This window comes from Camellia sinensis, chromosome 12 (assembly GCF_055761805.1).
Source record: "Camellia sinensis isolate YWXY chromosome 12, ASM5576180v1, whole genome shotgun sequence".
In the NCBI taxonomy this organism is placed as follows: Eukaryota; Viridiplantae; Streptophyta; class Magnoliopsida; order Ericales; family Theaceae; genus Camellia; species Camellia sinensis.
In genome coordinates this window covers 150,076,056-150,097,312 of record NC_138972.1, presented here as the reverse complement: position 1 = coordinate 150,097,312, position 21,257 = coordinate 150,076,056, and the positions used below count along the sequence as shown (strand labels likewise).

The following is a 21,257-nucleotide window of genomic DNA, read 5'->3' as shown; positions in this document are numbered from 1 at the left end:
TCAAAAAAAAAAAATTCAAAATTTTTACACAATAGTTATATGGCTTGTGAGTCTCTTATAGTATCAGTTCTATTCACATGATTATTGCGTAAAATATTTGATAAACTTTGTTTAGACTCCTAATAAGTTGTTTGAGAAGTAATTTTTTAATAATTTTTGAATTTTTAATTACAATATGAGGTAAAAAAAAATAATTAAAACTTTAGTAATTAATTATTTTTAAATTACCATTTTTATTAATTAATTCATTATAATTGTCTCATAATTAATTAATTAAAACTTTTAAAATTTAAACTATATTGAACTGAAACATGCACAACAATACAATATTAAATGAGATTGGAGTATAAGATTCACTTGATATAAGTAAAACAACTCATTTATTTTCCTTATTTTCCCAATGTGAGATTATCAAATAAAAGTTAACCAATAGAGATTTTCTTAATTGTTTAAAATTAAGAAAATCAAAGAAAATTAATATGAGATATTGAAACTCTCACAAGATTCCTCACTAAATAGGATGCGAGTATAAAAATTACTTTATATAAGTAAAACAACTTATTTTTTCCTCTTATTTCCTCGATGCAGGATTATCAAATAAAAGTATAAAATCGCGGTTAAACCAACGAATCAATCAAATCAAAAATGATTTAGCCTAATCGGTTATGTCATAATTAATTAATTAAAATTTTTAAAATTTAAACTATATTGAATTGAAACATGCACAATACCACAATATTAAATGGGATAGAAGTATAACATTTACTTTATATGAGTAAAACAACTCTTTTTTTTCTTATTTTGCGATGTGTGATTATCAAATAAAAGCTAACTAATGGAGATTTTCTTAATTGTTTAAAATTAAGAAAATCAAGAAAATTAATATTAGATATTGAAACTCTCACAAGGCACCTCACTAAATGGGATAGGAGTATAAGATTTACTTTATATGATTAAAACAATTCATTTTTTTCCTTCTTTTCCCGATATGAGATTATCAAATAAAAATTAGAAAGATTTTCTTAATTGTTTAAAATTAAGAAAATCAAGAAAATTAAAATGAGGATTTGGAACTCGTATAAGGTTTCTCATTAAAAATTTCATTTTCCTTATATAATATATAGATAGATAGGTAGATGTTAAATACTCAAAAAAAAAAAAAAATCGTCAAAATCAAAATCAAAATTTCTACACGATAGTCATATGACATAAGAGTCTCATATAGTATTAGTTTCATTCATATGATTATTGTGTAAAATATTTAATAAATTTATTTAGACTTCTAAGAAGTTGTTTGAGAAGTAAGTTTTTAATAATTTTTTAACTTTTTAATTATAGTATGAGGTGAAAAATTTAATTAAAACTTTAGTAATTAAATATTTTAAAATTATCATTTTTATTAATTAATTAATTATAATTATCTCACAATTAATTAATTAAAACTTTTAAAATTTAAACTATATTGAATTAAAACATACACAACACTACAATATTAAATGAGATGGAGTATAGGATTCACTTTATATGAATAAAACAACTCATTTTTTCTTCTTATTTTCCCGATATGAGATTATCAAATAAAAGCCAGCAAATTGAGATTTTTTTAATTGTTTAAAATCAAGAAAATCAATAAAATTAATATGAGATATTGAAACTCTCACAAGGCTCCTCACTAAATGGGATGTGAGTATAAGATTTACTTTCCTCACTAAATGGGATGTGAGTATAAGATTTACTTTATATGAGTAAAGCAACTCATTTTTTCCTTCTTTTCAAGATGTGGAATTATCATATAAAAGTTAGCCAATGAAGATTTTCTTAATTGTCTAAAATTAAGAAAATTAGAATGAGAATTTGGAGTTCCTAAAAGGCTTCTCACTAAATTTTCTTACTTGTTTAAAATTAAGAAAATTAATATGAGATATTGAAACTGTCACAAGGGTCCTCACTAAATGGGATGGGAGTATAAGATTTACTTTATATGAGTAAAACAACTAATATTTTCCCTTTTTTTCCTGTTGTGTGATTATCATATAAAAGTTAGCCAATGGAGATTTTCTTAATTGTTTAAAATTAAGAAAATAAAAAAAATTAGAATAAGGATTTGGAGCTCCTAAAAGGTTTCTCACTAAATTTTCTTACTAATTGTTTAAAATTAAGAAAATCAAGAAAATTATGGGTCGTTTGGTTTTTGAGTTGGGCTAAAAAATCACAAAATGACAAAAAAAAGTTAAAAAATCACAAAAAGTCAAAAATCACAAAGGACAAAAAAAATTCCACCATTCCAAAGCTAAAAAGCCAATCAAAAATATCAAACAAACAAACAAAAAGTCCCAGACTAAAAAAATCAAAAAAAGCCAAAAAGCCAACTAAAGAAGTCATTGCCAAACAAAGGCTTAATATGAGATATTGAAACTCTTACAAGTTCCTCACTAAATGGGATGGAAGTATAAGATTTACTTTATATGAGTAAAATAACTTATTTTTTTCTTCTTTTCTCGATATGGGATTATCATATAAAAGTTAACCAATGGAAATTTTCTTAATTGTTTAAAATTAAGAAAATCAAGAAAAATTAATATGAGATATTGAAATTGTCACAAGACTTCTCACTAAATGAGATGAGACTATAAGATTTACTTTATATGAGTAAAACAACTCTTTTTTTTTTTCTTTTCCCGATATGGGATTATCAAATAAAAGTTAATCAATAGAGATTTTCTTAATTGTTTAAAATTAAAAAAATCAAGAAAATTAGAATGAGAATTTAAAACTCCTACCAGGCTTCTTATTAAAAAATCTCTTTTCCTTATTTATATAGATATGGTGTACACCATAGTGTTTCTCGTAAAATTAAGTGGTTAAACCATGCAATTACACTGCAATGCTGGTTTGCAGGGAGCATACAATGGCCCCGTTTGGTGTTGCTTTTAAAACAGATTATAGATTATAACTTAACAGATTATAGATTATGACTTTAATCAGAAACTGTTAATTTGTTTGGTGTAACTATTAGATTATAGATTTAGTAGTATTTGTTAAATAAGCCGTGAAATAATTTTTTGAATTAACTTTTATTTTTTGTTATTCACTATTTGTCTACATTTCTTATAAAAAATAATAATAATAATTCATAATCCATTTGAGTCTTTTTCTATGTTTTAAAAAATAAAAAATAAAAAATTCTAAAAATATAATCTTAAATTAATATGTTCACAACAGAAGAAGCTGATAATCAGAAGCAAAGGGTGAGTAGCTTTTCAAAATCAACTTTTTTAAGTTAAAATAAATTATTAGAATCAGAAGCTCTTTGAAATAAGTTTAACCAAACAATCCAAAATAACTTTTTCAAAACTAAAATCTATAAGTTAACCAAAATAAGTCACACCAAACACCCCAATATAGCTTCGTTGATTGTGTTTTTGTTATTTATTTATTTATTTTTATTTTGAAAAACACATTATAGAATCCCCCCAAAAAAAACTTTAAAATGGATTCATCCACGTGTGTAGGCCCAAAAAAAATGAGATTTGTCATGCTTTGTTTTCAAATGCATTAGTCACAAATTGAAAGAGCCGTGATCCATACACCCACTGGGGGTCGCGCCCCCAGTGACGTGGCGCGCCCCCAGTGGCTGAAAACTTAAAAAAAAAAAAAAAAAAACAATTTTTTTTTTGGACCAATCTGGGGCCGACACCTCACTGGGGGTCGACCCAGTGGGGGTATGAAGCTTTTCTGCAAATTGAAATTATCTTGCTAGATGTAAAAAATTGAATAACCTAACAATAGGTTCTACTAAATGGAATTAATTTCTATGAAATCTTAATAAAAACAAGTCTTAATAAAATTCATGTTAAAAATATATATTTTTGACGATTTTTTACATGTCGCTAAAAATTGATAATTTGTGATTTTTTTTTGTCATGATTCTTATAAATTGTTGCTAAAACTTACAATTAGTAACGCTTTTCTGTGATAAATTTTTCAAACTGTTATTGAAAATTGAAAATTAATAACTTTTTTTATAACAATTTTATTAAACTGTCACTAAAACTTATAGTTAGTGACATTTTTTGTGACAATTTTCAAACTGTCTAAAATTAACAATTAACGTTTTTTAATAGTGTTTAATGAAAAATGTCATTAATTATTACGGAACCTATTAGAGAATAAGTCTATCTATTAGGATCTACACGTAAGTCCCCCCTAAAAAATTGTGTTAGGATAAATTACACTAATCTTTTTTTATTTATAATTTTAGTTATGTTTATTAAATTTTCTAAAATGATAGAAAAACAGTAATAATAAATAAGAGAGAATTGAAGGACCTGGCAAAAGCCCAACTTAGGTCTGAGGTATGCCCAGCTAAGTCGTGGGCTTTTTAAGAGCCCATTCTGAGCCCGATTCAAGCCCCCAAAAAAGAAAACCGAGCTAAGTTGGATCGGCCCACACGTTTTACATGGTCCACATTTTAAAATTTTAGTAAGCTTTTTAATATTGATTGTTACATTAATTTTTGAGTAAATTACGTTAATCACCTTTTAGATTTGATAAAAATATATATCACAACTTTGACATAATTATATTAGATTATGTCAAGGTCTATCATATTTTTTACACTAAAACATATATCTTATCTTATTTATTTGTGTGTTTATATATCACCTGGATTAATTTTGATCACTTAATTTTTACTAAAAAAAATCGGTGTAATTATACCAAACTTACGAGACTCACTAACTTTTCCTAAATGTCAGAGTTGATCAGTATAATTTACCTTTTATTTTCAAAAATGCTTAGTACCCTAAAGGTATCCCGAATTTGAAATCTATTGCATAAATTTAAGCTTCGTGGGGCGGTAACTACAATAAATATTGTTTATAAATTTCAAATTCTGAATATTTTTCAAAAACATTTTTTGAATTTTTAATTCCTATTTTTAGGTTTCTAGTGAATTTTTTTTTTAACATTTTAATCATTTTTTTACTTTTTAAATTCACTTAATCCATATACACTCAAAATGTGGTATAAAATTTGCGAAAAATCTAATATTTTTTACTAAATAATAAATAATAAAAAAAACACAAAAAATTCAATATTTCGTATTTGTTTGTATTTATTGAATTCCGTTTAGATTTTTTTTTATAAATATTTTAATTTTTAAGTATATTTAAATTAAGTATATTTAAAAAATTAATTAATTAAAATATGAAAAAAGGTGATTAAAGACAACATAATAAGATTAAAAAAAATACTTTAAAAAATTATTTTTAAAAACTCGAAATCAAAGATTGATTTTTCATTTTTAGTTTTTAAAATTTGGGATACTTCATGCAAAGAAAGAACAAAACATGACATAATAGGTTGGTTTGGGAAGTAGGTTGACTTTTTGATTTTTTAGTTATTTCAATCTAGGGTTAAAAAGTCCCGTTTTGGAAGGATTTTTAATTTTTTTTTATAATTTTTTTATGAGAGAAAAAATATAATAATTGTGAATTAAAAATAATATTTTATTTTATTAAATTAAAAAATTTATTTTATTTTTTGTGATTAAAATAACTGAAAAAGTCCATACCAAACGAAGCAACGGAGATAATAACAAATGAAAGAGAGGACGAGGAGTCAAAGAAGCCAAGCTAAGCCAACCATACAACATATAAGTGGTTGTGTTGTGTGGTCCTTCTCTTGCGAAGTTTGCTTATTAACATTGACCAATCACAAGACGACTCAAACTTCTAATTTATGAAAATGAAAACTGATGATGACAGCCAGTCGTGGTGCATATATTAATTAGCGTTTAATATATATTATGATATTATTATTGGTTTCCCTTGTTATATAAAGAATAATGTTATATATATTAATTAGTGTATCAATTGATGATATGACATAATTTACGAGATTTTTGATATTTATAATGTGATTAATGAATGGAATCAATAATAATGTCATAACTAGTGTTGAAACACTAGTTAGTACACTAATTAGTGTATGTAGCACCACCATTATATAAATTATAAATACCTACAGAATAATACTATATGTACCAATTAGTTTACTAACAAATGATGTAACTTAATTTTAAAAATTTTAGATATTTATTATTTGTATAATAGATGAGGTCAATAATAATGTTATAATATATGTTGGTACACTCATTAAATACCAATTAATACATATAATACAATCGATACTCAAAACTTCAAAAATTATGTTATTAAATGCGTGGTCCGCCATCATTTATTTAAGGTTGAAGTGCAAGACCAGCTAACATATGACGTATCACATTTTCATATGATTCGAAAATGCTATCTTACCAGAATTTTGTCCATAAGAATGACACACCAATGTTAATTTTGTAATTAAATGTATTTTCAGGACCTCTTCGCTTTCTAATGATTGGTTTACAATTCTGTGATATTATTCTGTATGTATTTTTTATAGAATTTTGTTATATTATTCTATGCATTTTTTATACAATTTTTTTATATATATCATTTGAAACAAATTTTGACTAATATCTCACTCTTAAAAATCCCTTAATATCTCCATTGGAACAACAAAAAAACTATCCCTATTTTATTTTTCCTAACTTTTTATACTAACATATTCCTAAACACATTCATTATAGATGCTCTAATGGACCTGAGTTTTTTTACATCTATTGATGAATTGAATTACATAAATTTATTTATGAAAATTGGCTAGCTCAAATTAAAAACTAACAAGTTAAATGATGGCACTGAAAAAAATGATAAAAAATATATTGTAGGTGAAATAATTATTTATTATTGTAAGAAAATGATAATTTTATCGTGAGACTAATAATGATTATTTTATTTTATTCTATCTTTATTTCAATGAATCAAATATAATTTGACTGATTTGGATGAAGAAATGTAGAAAAAAAAAATCTTAAGCCTAAAAAAACAAAATTGAAAGCTTGAGTGGTTTGGAAAGGTCAAAATAATAGCTTGTTCAAATCAAATAAAAGTCTGATTGGGCCATGTGTACTCTTCTTGATGAATTTTAAGTGTGAAACCTCACCATAATTGATTAGTTGAATGTGAACTCTTTTTTTTTTTTTTTTTAAAGAATATATATATATATATATATATATTTTATTTGCAAGTGACACAGGAGACTTCATGGAAGGAGACTGTTTTGTAGACTTTTGATAAGAAAAGACTCTTGATGGTATATTTTAAGCGTTGCCTGGATAATCTCTCTCTCTCTCTCTCTCTCTCTCTCTCTCCCTCCCCTCTTCAAGCCACAAAAATGGACAAGCTTTTTGATCTTCTACTCATATCAACACTCTCTCTTTACCTTCTATCTCTCCCCTCAGTTTCATCATCATGCCCTTTGAATCTAGACTATGTCCTCTCAATCCCATGGGACTCCTCTGCCTGCAACCAAACAGTCTCTCCCCCCACCACCACATGTTGCCAAACACTCATCAGCCTCTATGGTGTTGCCATGTCGCAATACCTCAGAGACACCTCTCTCTTCAGGCTTCCAGACCTTCCCACCTCCAATTCATGCCTCTCTTCATTCCAAGCCAAGCTCACAAACCTCTCTCTCCCCCCAACCCTCACTTCCAAATGCCTTGATCCCCAAACCTATGTCAACACCACCAACACATGTGCCAACATCCAAACCAAACAGGACTGGGTCGAACGGGCCGGGCATAGTAGCCCACTTGACCTAGCCTGCCGGTTCGACCTCACCAACAACATCGCTTGCGACGCTTGTGTCCTGGCGGGCTTCCAGGCCCAGTCCCACTTGCTCTCAATTGATGGCAATAGCTCCCATTCCAAGAGTTGCTTTCAGTACACAGTTCTCTATGCTGCTGGTGTCATCAATCTTGATGGCCCAAAAAGCATGGGTGCCCTAACGTGCATCTTGGGGCTCCCAATGTCACTACCAAGTGGTTCAAAATCACGCACCATGACCTACCAAGCCCTAGTTTACGGCTCGGCCGGTGCCGGTGTTGCGGTTCTAGCCCTATCGTGTTTGTTGGGCTTGTACTTTTGGTGGAAAAGTTGGGCCAAATCTGCAAAAGTTTTTTCAAGTTTTGGGTTTGAGGTGGATGATCATGGCGACCGGTGGTGGCGGCCGAAGGCGGGGTCCATATGGTACAAAATCCAAGACCTAGAGAGGGCTACTGATAATTTTTCAATGAAAAACATGATTGGGAGAGGACAATTTGGGGTTGTCTACAAAGGGTCTCTCCCAGATGGAAGATTGGTTGCTGTGAAAAGAGTCATTGAATCAGATCTTCAAGGCAATTCTGAATTCTACAATGAAGTTGAGATCATTAGTACTCTGAAGCACCGGAACTTGGTTCCGCTCAGAGGCTGTTGCGTAGTGGGCGAAGACAATGACGAATTTGGAGAGAGAGAAAGCGAGAGGTACCTCGTTTACGATTACATGCCGAATGGGAACCTCAATGACCATTTATTTCCATCATCTCCGCGAAAACCATTGAGTTGGCCTCAGAGGAAGAACATAGTTCTTGATGTGGCAAAGGCTTTGGCTTATTTGCATTATGGTGTCAAGCCTGCAATATATCATAGAGATATTAAGACCACAAACATACTTTTAGATGGTGATATGAGAGCTAGAGTTGCTGATTTTGGATTAGCCAAGCAAAATAGAGAAGGGCATTCACATGTCACGACACGAGTGGCAGGTACACATGGGTATTTAGCCCCCGAGTATGCGCTTTATGGGCAATTGACTGAGAAGAGCGATGTTTACAGCTTCGGGGTGGTGGTTTTGGAGATAATGTGCGGAAGGAAGGCCCTTGACTTGTCTTCCTCGGGGACATCGCGGTCGTTTTTGATCACAGATTGGGCGTGGTCGCTTGTGAAGGCAGGGAGGATAGAAGAGGCGTTTGAAGGTTCATTGTTGGGAGATGGGGAATCAGTGAACAGGAATCCCAAGGAGATCATGGGAAGGTTTGTGCTTGTGGGGATTTTGTGTGCTCATGTGATGGTGGCTTTGAGGCCTACAATTTTGGATGCTTTGAAAATGTTGGAAGGGGACATTGAGGTTCCAGAAATCCCAGACCGGCCAATTTATGCTGATGGGAATGTTTTTAGTGCATTGCAAGAATCAAATAGGCAACTCAGTGCACAAGACTCTCAACACTGCGGAATCTGGGATGGGTCAGCTGTAGGCAGGCTTACTCTACATGCGAGGAGTTCCCAATTACATACAGATAATAACATGTTTAGATAAACAAGAAAGCCTGTAATGTATATACTTTGTTTTCTGCGTTGCAGTTTATAGTGTGTGCATATATATATATATATATATATATATTGTTTTTTGCTTTATTACAAAGAGATGATCAATGAATACAAAGCACAGGGATTAGTCTAACATGAAAAACAGACAAACGAACTCTTAAGAGCAATCTAGAAATAACAATCTCAATTTTATGTCCACAAAATAGTAAAGAAAATAAATCAAATACACAAAACACGAAATATGCATGGCTCGGCAGTGTACCTACAAATTTGCGAACTAAATGAACTGTATAACTTTTGGAATCAAAACAGAACCAAACCACAAAATAGTTCGGTTCTGGTTTGGTTGTATGGTTCTAAGGTAGAAATTCAATAAGCTGTTTTCTACCTATAAAAGTACTCCAAAAATTAACAAATCGGATTCTTTATATCATATATTAAATATTACATTAGTATTGTCTAATATAGAATATTTCGGTTCTATTAAGTTCTTTGAGTTTTAATCTGGAAATCGAACCATAGTCGACGGTTCTTAATTAATTGAAACCGGAGCCCTAAACGTTCTTTACAAAAAATCGAATAAAACTGTAAAATTTAAACTGATCCAGATCAGTTTCGGTTTAACCAATATTTTTGAACAACACTATTCAGCAGGGTGGAAAAACTCACTGAGTAAAATAATCAAACACTTGGGGGGCTAATTGGTGGACCATCAATCCCTGTAGTAGAATGAGGCAAGCTTCTAACGAACTAGTTTGAAGTGTGAAGTTATTTCGGTTAAAACGCCGTGTGACTCGGAGGAGATCAGATTTCTTGGTCAAGCCAAAAAGATTGCCGACTGAATGCTCCTGAAATGTTCACATAACCATGCAGCAAGACTTACGCTCCGTTTATTTCGATAATTACTTTTTTTATTTTTTATTTTTTCTGGTTGGGCAGTGGCGGCAATGACGCTGGGTACAGTGATGGTGGCGATAGCGAATGAGGATTATCTCCTTGCAGCTCTTGTACTTGCGCCCGTCCTTGCAGGCCTTCGGGTCTACTTTTAGGCCCAATTTTGATAATTCGAACCGTTCATATTTTATAATTTATTCAGTATATCATACCTGTAAAAAATCAAGTTGATCGGATATCAGAAAGTATGTGTTCGAAAAATTGAACTAAAAGTTATTTTTTAAAGAATTTAATAAACAGTTTTCCGAACATATACTTTCTGATATCCGATTAACTTGATTTTTTACAGGTATGATATACCGAATAAATTATAAAATATAAACGGTTTGGATTATTAAAATTGGATCTAAAAGTAGACCCGAAGGTCTGTAAAGATGAGCGCAAATACGAGAGTGCAAGGAGAGAACCTTGGCTCGTGGCGATAGCATGTTAATAGTGGTGACATGGTGATGGTGGATATGATGGTGAGGGTAGTAATGTGCTAACATTGGTACAGTTTAGCTAAAAAAAAAAAAAAATTCGGCTCAAATAGATTTGTTCTCAGCCGATTATAAAAATATTTTCCGTCAACTTACATTTTCTGTTATATCAAATGGTAGAAAATACAAAAAAATATTTTTTTAAAAATGTTTTCCGCCGGAAACATTAAATCAACTTTATTCTACCTCAAAAAAAAAAAAAAAAAAAAATTTATGTGGAGGTCCTAATAGGTAGACTTATTGTCTAATAGGTTTTATAATAATTAATAGCATTTTTCATCAAATATTTTTAAAAAAATCATCACTAATTATTAATTTTCAGCGACAGTTTGAAAATTTGTCACAAAATATGTCGTTAATTATAAGTTTTAATGACAGTTTAAAAATATCGTCACAAAAAAAGTCACTAATTTTTAATTTTCAGAGACAATTTGAAAAATTAATCACAAAAAAGTCACTAATTGTAAGTTTTAAAATTTATAAAAGTCGTGACAAAAAAAAAATCACTAATTGTCAATTTTTAGTAACATATGCAAAAAATATCACAAAAAATAATTTTTAACTACGATTTTACTATGATTTATTTTCAATGGAACTTGATGGGAATTAAATTCAACTATCAGTTACTGCTAGTTTACCCAAAAAAAAAAAAAGAAAAGGAATTGAGATCCATAATAAACTACTTACCTTTTTAGCCAAAAAGCCAAAAAATTACATTTTTAACCAAAAAGCCAATAACTCATACAAAAAAGTCAAAGATTCTCTTTTCTCTCTACTTTTTGCACATCTTTTCGTAATTAGCCAAAAAGTCATCCCAAACATATAAGTTTTTTTTACCTACTTTTTTAGCCAAATAGCCAAAAAGTTACTAAATTAGTCTGTTCCCAAACGAGGCATAAGTCTTCGTTTGGGAAGTTGATTTTGAGATTTTTTGAGCTAAAATAGCCATAAAAAACAAAATAAGTTTTTTAATCTAATAAGACAAAATATCACATCCAACTCATAATCATTACATTCTTTCTCTCATAAAAAAGTCAAAAATCCTTCCCAAATCAGACTTTTTAACTCTAAGCAAAAATAATCAAAAAAATTAAAAAATCAAGAAATCAACCTACTTTCTAAACGATCTCTAATTATCAACTATTCATGCCGAGATACAAACCCCATATATATATATATATATATATATATATATAATTTATAGATCCCATACCTAAAAAAAAACTCTTTATTGCCTTGAACTAGGCTTTAGTGTTGAAGTTTACACCGTGGACACATTGGGCAATTTGAGAACTTAATAAAAAGTAAAAAAAAAAAACTAATTTTTTTAACTTTTTATCAAGTTCTTTAAAAAGAGTCACAAAAAAATTATCAAAAAAGTCAATTTTTTTGTTAAAAAAGTAAAAAAGTAAAAAAATCAACATTTTACCAACTTTTCAAAACACTATAATAAAGCCATCTAATTTCTCAATCATAGCCTTTATCATCCTATAACAATATTATCAATATCTCTAATAATGTAATCTAAACCACCTCTAATTGTTTTGTAGCATGTGTCTGTGGTGTGTCTGGGATATTAATTTGTGCAAATCTTTTGTTTTAATTTAAGTTCCTAAATTCAAACCACTTATTTAGTATAGCATTATCAAAGTTAGGAAGGTATGCCTCAAGTAGTCATAGTAAAATAAGAAAAAAAATTGATATACAAACTTATTTTCCATATAACAATCCACACCACCCTTTTTTATCAAACAAAGTATATCATGCATTAACACCAATGCCTATTATTTTATATTGTGAAAAAACTAAAATTACAAGAAGCTTGAGAAACAACAACGGTGGTTGGACATGAAGACAGACAACAATGATGATAGTGGTGGTAATGACGATTGTAAGGGATTCAGTAATTAAATTGGTGCTGGTGATGGAGATGGCGATATCTCTACATGCAACAACCGATACAACATTTCAAACACCTTACTATTATGTTGTAAGAACAACAAAATTGCTGGGCTCCACGTGGTTGATCAAGGTAGCTATAAACTTCATATATTGTCTAATTTACCCTCTTGAAAGTTCTTCTTCTGTCCCAAATCAAGTATTGACGGAAACCTTTCGCTAGACTTCCAATTCCGGCAAGTTCTTGTGTACGGTTACTGCAAAATATATCAAAATCACAAATTACAAAAACAAATAAAAAGTTGCTTTTCAAGCTTTTATAGATGAACTTCACACACAATTCGGCACTAAACAAACACTTATCCTCCGTAATTGTCTTAATAGTTCTGTTCAAGTGTGGCATACAAAATTACCTGTCCAAGGCCAAATCATCATACCTGATCTGATTTTCCTTCACCATATCTGCTACGAAAGCACTAAAACATAAATATAAAAAAAGCACAAAATTAAACGTTGGGTTAGCTATACAAAAAAAATGACAAAAAGATCAACTGCATTCTCACTCTAATAATTTGAACTATTCATCTTGTAAACTTCTGTGTAGAATAGATCATTTTCATAATAATAAAATAATAAACTAAAAAACAAATTGATTCAATAATTGTAGTTATATAATCTCATTATCTTTGTCTTAGACAATAAACGATAATTACTGTTTTGAAAATAGCCATTTATTTAAATAAATAAATAAATCTGATGGAATTAAATTATGTGTCTATGACTATAAGATTAATTTAATTTTTTTAATGAATTTTCAACACAATAATCTACAAAATAAACAACTTAAATTGAATCATAGAATTCAAATATGTGTTGAAAATAATCAAGAGTCTAACTAGATCAAATCATGCTTCTCCAATCACTTGGGTGTTTGGGAAGAAACTAAAATAATCAAAAGGTCACTAGAAAAATCGAAAGGTTATACAAAAAAGTCAAAAATTCCATCACATTCTCTTTATTTTTTGTACATTTTTTCGTATAAAACCAAAAAGTCATTTCCAAGCACTATTTTTTTTTTTGAACTTCATATTTTAGTCAAAATGTCACCTTCCAAACCAACCCGTCTATTTGAGAACCTAAATAATTAAAAAAGTCAAAAAATCACCAAACTATTTGTTATTAGCTAAAAAAATTAAATGTCACATCAACTTTTCATCCCCCCCCCAAAAAAAAAGAAAAAAAAGAAAGCTTTTTTAACGACTTCTCAAACACATTAAAACTTTTTTTAACTCCTAAAATAATAAAAAAAATCGTAAAAAAGCAAACCCCAAACACCCACTATGCACAACATTAGCCAAGTGGTTTATCAAATCAAGAAAACAAGAAAAATGAGATATATGGAGGGCTTACTTGAGATCACTGTAACTCGTAGCAGCAACTTCAAAAAAAATAAGCACAAAGGTGGCATAAATGAACATCAGAATCACAAAATCAGTCTTTGAAGCCATTTCTAAGGAAAAATGGATCAGAGACCACTTGGACATAACTTGAGCTCCTCTCACTCACTCAAATAAAGGTTAAGACCTCTTGTACTATTTATAATAATAATGTGTATACCCTCTATTTCATAAAGAGTAATGCTAGAGAACCCAAAAGTTTTACCAAACGTCTCACAAAGGTGTGGAACCCACATGGAACTCACATGATGCGAGTCCCACACCCATGTGAGACATTTGATAGAAAATTTGGTAAAATTTTTGGTGTCTCCAATATTTTTCTTTCATAAAAGGCATGTTAGCTTTTTCGGTGACGCATTAGGTGGATGGATAATTTTGAATTTGGAGTAAAGATATTTTTGATATTTTAACACTTGTGACCTATTGTCCTAATATCTATGTATATGTAATTAAGGAGATCTATCTTTGTATCTTGTGTAACTTTTCTAATTATTGTGGATGCAGAACTATGGTGACAGTGGACGTAGTCTTAATTTTGAGGTGAATCATATAAATTTTGTGTTTTTTGTGTGTGGGTAATTGTTGTGCATTTTTATTTTTATTTTTTCTTTCTATTCACCAATCCTATTTAGGAGTTACGGGTTCCTAAAACAAAAGTGGATCAGCACCGTTCCACCCATAAAGTTCTATGCTGCGTAATTGATTAGAAGCACCACATGAACAATGCCACATGATATTCTAAAATTGCATAGTTAACCCCACAAATTAGTCTCACTAAACTCCATTTTAAGTGAGTTTCGTGCAATGAGTTCTCTTTTTTCTTTTTTGGCCAACAAAGTTAGTTGGACTAGAAATTAGAAGAATTGATGAAAGTAGATTCTAAAAATCATCCCTCTCTTAACTTTAAGATAATTATAAATAAAAAAAAAAAATCAACTTATTTAAGCTATATTTTTTTCAAGTCTATGATGGCTTGAATGGTTACTCAAGTTTACAGCAATGCTAGGTATCATGAAAAACCTTTCATGAAAATAGAATAAATGAGGATAAGATTATGTACCTCTAGCCCACATTAGCAAAAGTCTCGTGTGTGAATAATCTTACAGCTTTAAATCTGTAATCGTAACATTGCTGAAGCATGCATGAATTAATATCCTTGATGTTACTAATACACTAAAACATTAGCCCTAATATGGACTGAATAAAACATTAATTTTCTAATGAGATAATTGAAAGACTCAAGAATTAGTCTTCATTTTTCCTTCGTCAAACTGCCAAATATAATTTATTATTATTCTCTTAGTCTTTTTTTTTATATATTTTTTTGTAATTTATATAGAACATTGCTGGAGGACTTGGATGCACTGTTACTTCATCTCACATCATTCAAACCATGTTTATATCTCAATAATTCTGCAGGCTTACATGAGATTAAAATCATAACTAGAGGTAGCAAAATGTCACCACAAAAATATCATGGAGTCCAAAAATATTATTTACAAAATTATCAGATAATGAAGTATGTGGATCAAATATTTTTTGGGTGTGTTCCATAAAATAAATAAAAAAAACTCTTTTGAGTGTGGTCTATATGTCTAAATCAGAGAAAGTTTATACACAAAATACATCCAACATACGTGCCAATGGAAACGTCAAAATTATAAAGACAATGATAGGTTTTTTGATTGAAAATAAAGATATTATATGAAAATTATGTATAAAAGTCATATAGGTATATTGTGTATCATTACTATTTTTTAATCCCTTAACCCCATTTGAATCCTCCTACTCCGCAAAATAGATAGGAGCTTAGTGCTATTTTAATAAAGAAAATGTGTAAAAATTATATAAAAATATTTTAAAATGTGTTGGAATATGTAAAAATAGTAATAAAATTTTAACCTTATTTATTTTAATTCAAAGTCTAACCATGCCACTAACCTAAAACTAACATTAGAAACTCTGATAGTTAACTTTTGTGATAATGTTTGTTTTGAGATAACAACTTCAGGAATGTTATCTAGTTTACATAACTTTGAAATGTTCTTTACAAATTCCATATTTTTTTAAAGCTTAAAGGCTAAGTCAGTCCTAAGATGAACTGTAAAACTGTCATTGGTGGCAAAACATGGGCTTAGCTAATGTGTGTGATTTGTAGGTGATTACATATATCTTATGAGAGTAATCTTGCCTTAGAAACACAAGTTATGAGAAGAGATGATAGAGAAATATTTAATTATTTTTTAAATGCACATAAAAATTTAAGATAAAATGAAGAAATCTAGAAAAAATTCACTAAACACACACACAAAAAAAAAAAAAAAAATGTGTTCAGTGAATTTTTTCCAAATTTATTCAGAAATATTTTATATTTTAGGTGCATCTTAAAAAAAATGACTAAATATTAAGGGAAAAAATCACTAAATAGAAAAAAAATTACAAAAAAACCAAATATTGTGTAAATATATATTCATTACTATTTTTTTCAAACATCAAATATATTAAAATATAAAATAACTTGAATAAATATATCTTAATACTTAATTTTATATTTAATTATAATTTCTAATTTTATTTTTTTCCAGTTGACTTGACTCAACTAACTGTTGAACTAGTGACCCTCAACCCAAACCCTTTTTCCTGTTTGGCAAAGGGGCCGGGTTTCAGAACAATGTTTAGAAGGATACCTGCCCCCGGAACATTGTTTAGAAGCATACATGAGAGCAGAATCACCACTTACATCAATATATTTCCTGCAATTGGAGCACCCATATGCTGAGCAACTTCTGGTTGTTCGATCTTGTGGTGGGTGCAAAACTGTCTGCAATTGCCAATTACAAATCAAATGAGTTTAAAACTATCATCTTGTGTTGATTCCTCTCCATGCAATACCAAAGTTGCCTCATCAAGCTGAGGCATATCTAACAGATTGGAAAGCAAATTACACTAGATAACTTAATTTGCTTTTCTTCCTTTTTTTTTATTTTATTTTATTTTTTCTTGCACTAGAACATGGATTTCAACAGACAGAAGAAATGAAATACCAAGATTTGTACTTACATGGCTCGATCAACCGCTATGTATCCAAATATCCTTCATAACATCAACTATGCTCACACAAGCTTGAGCAACAACTTCATTGCCATGATCTTCAGTCATAGTCTTGATATAAATATTCATCACAGCATCTTCACAACATAAAGAATCTATAGATTTTCTAGAGATTGGATATCACTTTTGAAATGCAACATACTATGCAATTTTCAATTGTTATTGGATCAAGATCTTACCGAAGATTCTCCTGCCAAGAGTGAGAAAAGCAAAGATTTTGACCATATTAGTTAGATGTCCACCGATGGTTACATATGGGGATTAACCAAATCCCAACAAACAAGCAGCCAACGTCAACAAAAAGGGCACCAATCCTAAACATTATCCTCAAATGGTATCAATATTGCTACTATTTTAGCATATATGTATAATTTATAGACATTACATGAAGCAAGTTTAGCAAACAAGTTGATAAAGTTCTCGGCCAGAATGTTTAGAACTCAAACCAGCTGACAAGAAATACATGTTGGAGATTGAACTTCTTCCAACTAACAACCCATAAACAGCATTAAAAATGCCGAGGAGATAGCAAGTAGCTGATGCAGACTTACATTTTCACCTTGGAATACAGCTTGCGCAGCCATCAAAACTATCTGCAATCAACAGATCGATAAAATTTTAGTCTTGAATAAGTACCAAATAACTTCAATGACCCAATAATATTAAGTGAGACAAGACAACTCAGAATTAAACCTACAAAGAGTAACTAGTTCAAAACCCCATTAACATAGAGAAAATGAAAGTAAAGTTTAGCTTTCATTTTACTTTGCCCAGTGGAAATGATAATACATTTCATTTATTAAGAAAAAAAGACCCTATTACCAATTTCAAAAAATTACTTTTAAAAGACTACAAAACATCAAGAGAGAAGCTTGTTTTGGTGATATGCATGAAGACAATCCATCAAAATCATTATGGAAATCTAAAATGTGTTATATCGGTTTTTGAGTATACGAGGGGTCATTGTCTTGATAAACAAAATACCTAATTGAACTGAGATTTATTTGATAATCTCAATTCTCAATCGACTGAGTCAAAATTTTGAAGCTGAATGAGTAGTGGTATGAACTTCTCAAGTACTTTCAGAACTTAAAGTAAAATTTCCCATGAATGTGTCTAGAATCAGTGATAAGTTAGGTCTCTCTCACTTAAACTTTAGATCCTTCCAAAGTCGATCTTCATTTTTAAGAGGTATAGTAAAGATCCACATACAAAATAAAAATAAAAATAAAGAAATCAGATTTAAGCACTTCATAAGGGGTTATCAAACAACCCCAACAAAAATGGGCATGAAAATGAAACAGCAAATTAACTGCAAGGTGTACAAAATGACAATGTATATTTATTTTTTACAATTGGCTTTTCTGTTTTAGATAACTGATAATGTTAACAGCATATTCCTTTGCATAGCTACAAAGAAAAAACAAGGCATGACAAAACAAGGCATGACCAGATCAAAACCAGTGCAATTAAAAACTAACAGTATCTATCACTTTATGAAGAGCTAGTTCTATATAAAATATGTCAGCAGAGTGGACTAATTTAAGATTTAATAGTTTGTGGTTATGAAATCAGCATTCCCAAACACGCTCACGGTTAAGAAACTCTTATATGGACTTAAACCACTTTTATAACACAAGTCATAACATACTTCAACACAGACTCCAAACATATAAATATATATATATATATACATATAGAGAGAGAGAGAGAGTAGGCATGACATCCAAGAAGTTCTATCTATTACTTTTTTCAAGTTGTGCGTGCCTTGCCACTAGTTTTCTATAAAGAGAGGTTGTCACGAAAGTTATGTACGTTTGTGATACATATACATGTGAACGTATTAGCGATTCCTAAATTTAGCTATACATTAATTGACACTTATATCTACTACCCTACAATCATGAGGTCATCAAGAACCTTTACTATTGTTGCTAATAGGTAATAATGAAAACTTCATTCTCGATTCTACGAGAAATTTTATGAAAGCCTTTCATCTGCTTCACTTCGATAGAAGTTTTATTTTCCCAGAATGTATCCTAATTTTGGCCTAATTCTTCTTCTGATGATCAATTCAACCTCTGATCAAAAAGATAGGTCACAAGCTTAAATGGTCACAAAATTAATGAAGGTTGTAAGTATACATGCAAAATTTTACTCAAATTTAAGTAAAAAATTGAGTAAACGCTTTATTTGAAATGAAACAAACACTACTTCAATCGACAAACTCATTCACTAATGGCAAAATGTAAAATTTGAGACCCACAAACTAATCTTGAAATTTTGAGTAAACAATTGAGTATCCTTGATTTGTGTAAAAATTTGATTAAAATTCAATTTGATATGGGTTTGGGTAAAAAGTGAAGGTTGTTTTGAGTGATTTTTACTCAAATTCAAATCTGATATAAATTAGAGTCAATGAATGGAGATGTCCTAATAAACATAAAAAAGATTATTATTATTATTATTATTATTATTATTATTATTTATTAATTAACATATACTAGAGCACACACGCTATGCAATTTATAATTGGACCTATAATTATGACAGTTAATTGAAACAATTGGATATAAACAAAATTGAAACAGCAAAATTAAAGCGTATATAATAGTATACTAGAAGGCGTGTGCACACACCTGGGGATAGCTTCGCCAAACGCTTCATCTACTGCTCTCCTCGGCTTGCCTCCGGTCATCACTGTCCGGCATTAAGGATTGAATAAACCACAACTCCAGTGACTCAAACCATATTTTCTCTCTAAGTATATGGTTTTTCTCTGATATAAGTTGGAGACGAGGAGTAGAGAGAAACGATAGGGAGAAGCGTTCGAGGCGGTGTCTGCATTTTTTTTTTAATTAAAAAAATATATTAATTGTTGTGAAGTTGGGGGAAATGTGCAATTTTTTGTAAATTATAATAAATCATAAATTTAAATTAATTGTAATATATATATATATACATATAAAATTAAAATTAATTTTTGTAAATTTTAAAAAAATATAGTGATTTATTAAATTTTTTCATCTTAAAAATATATACCGTATTTTATCTTCTTTTTTTTCAATTGTTACTTCCTTAACTCATTCTATTTCTCATTATTTTTCTTAACTGTCACGTGAAACTCATAAATACTCTGCGCCACCACTTGTTACTATTCTTTCCTAACCTTAATTACCATCTCCAATTCCTCCCAAACTTTCTTTTTATCCACCAACATGACTATTAGAATTCTAGTTCTCTCTCAATTTAAGGGTGCAACTCGGGCGGGCTCAACCCGAGCAACCCGAGTCCAGCCCGAGTTTTTTTAGGGCTTGGGCAACTATATCTTGTAATCTGGACGGGCTTGGGCAGATTTTTGATGCCCGAATTGCAATTCGGGCCGGGCTTGGGCAGAACCAATGGCCAACCCGAGCAACCCGAACCCGAATTCAATTTAATATATTATATAAATTATATAATATATAATATATAATATATATATAATTTAATAAATTATGTAATATATATAAATTAAGTAAAAGAGTTAGTCTTAATTTTTATTTTTTATTTTTTTTTGGTTAGTTTTCTACCATTAGATTAGCATCTTTTATGTCTACCCTTAGATCTACCTACAGGTTTCTGGACTCGGGCAATTCGGGCAATTCGGGCAACCCGAGTTCAAAATACAAAGCTTGGGCCGGGCTTGGGCAACAATGCTCGGGTTCATGGTCGGGCTTGGGCAGTGCCAAATACAATTCGGGTCGGGCTTGGGCAGACCCCCAACCCGACCGAACCCGCCCCAGTTGCACCCCTATCTCAATTGGGTAGTCAGTGGGCAGCATCATTGTGATGACGGTAATACAAGGGGTGGACATTGCTATGGTAATGAGTAGTAAAGGTGGGAAAGATTTGCTAAATGTGGGGGAGTGATTGGGGTGGTCGGGGAAGAAGTTGACGACGACAGTTGTTGGATTTTGGATGAGAAATTAGGATTTGAAAATTAAAGTTTTTGAATGAAGAAGATAAATGTATTTTAATACTTTTATTTTAAAATAAAAATGTAATATAGAAGTGATTCATTAAATGTGTGGATTGAAATAATTTAGTGTGTAGAAATAAAA

General features: G+C 30.2%; 1 protein-coding gene and 1 long non-coding RNA gene across 11 annotated transcripts; one reads left to right on the top strand and one right to left on the bottom strand.

Annotated features, from left to right (window-relative positions):
- The first annotated feature begins 7,128 nt into the window (after window positions 1-7,128).
- LOC114268147 (putative receptor-like protein kinase At1g11050) lies at window positions 7,129-9,348 on the top strand. Its single transcript, XM_028209265.2, has one exon. The coding sequence runs from the start codon at window positions 7,195-7,197 to the stop codon at window positions 9,241-9,243; it is 2,049 nt and encodes a 682-aa protein (XP_028065066.2). The 5' UTR covers window positions 7,129-7,194; the 3' UTR covers window positions 9,244-9,348.
- A 3,036-nt stretch (window positions 9,349-12,384) lies between these two features.
- On the bottom strand, window positions 12,385-20,001 carry LOC145804864 (uncharacterized). Of its 10 annotated transcripts, none has more exons than XR_014347495.1 (8): window positions 19,794-20,001; window positions 17,706-17,747; window positions 17,334-17,468; window positions 17,104-17,231; window positions 16,784-16,864; window positions 15,104-15,174; window positions 13,000-13,062; window positions 12,385-12,843 (listed from the first exon to the last, which is right to left on the bottom strand). It is a non-coding gene; the product is annotated as an uncharacterized LOC145804864 (long non-coding RNA). The 10 variants fall into 10 exon arrangements; XR_014347498.1 differs by having other exon boundaries at window positions 13,024-13,062; XR_014347494.1 differs by lacking the exon at window positions 15,104-15,174.
- Window positions 20,002-21,257: the final 1,256 nt, after the last annotated feature.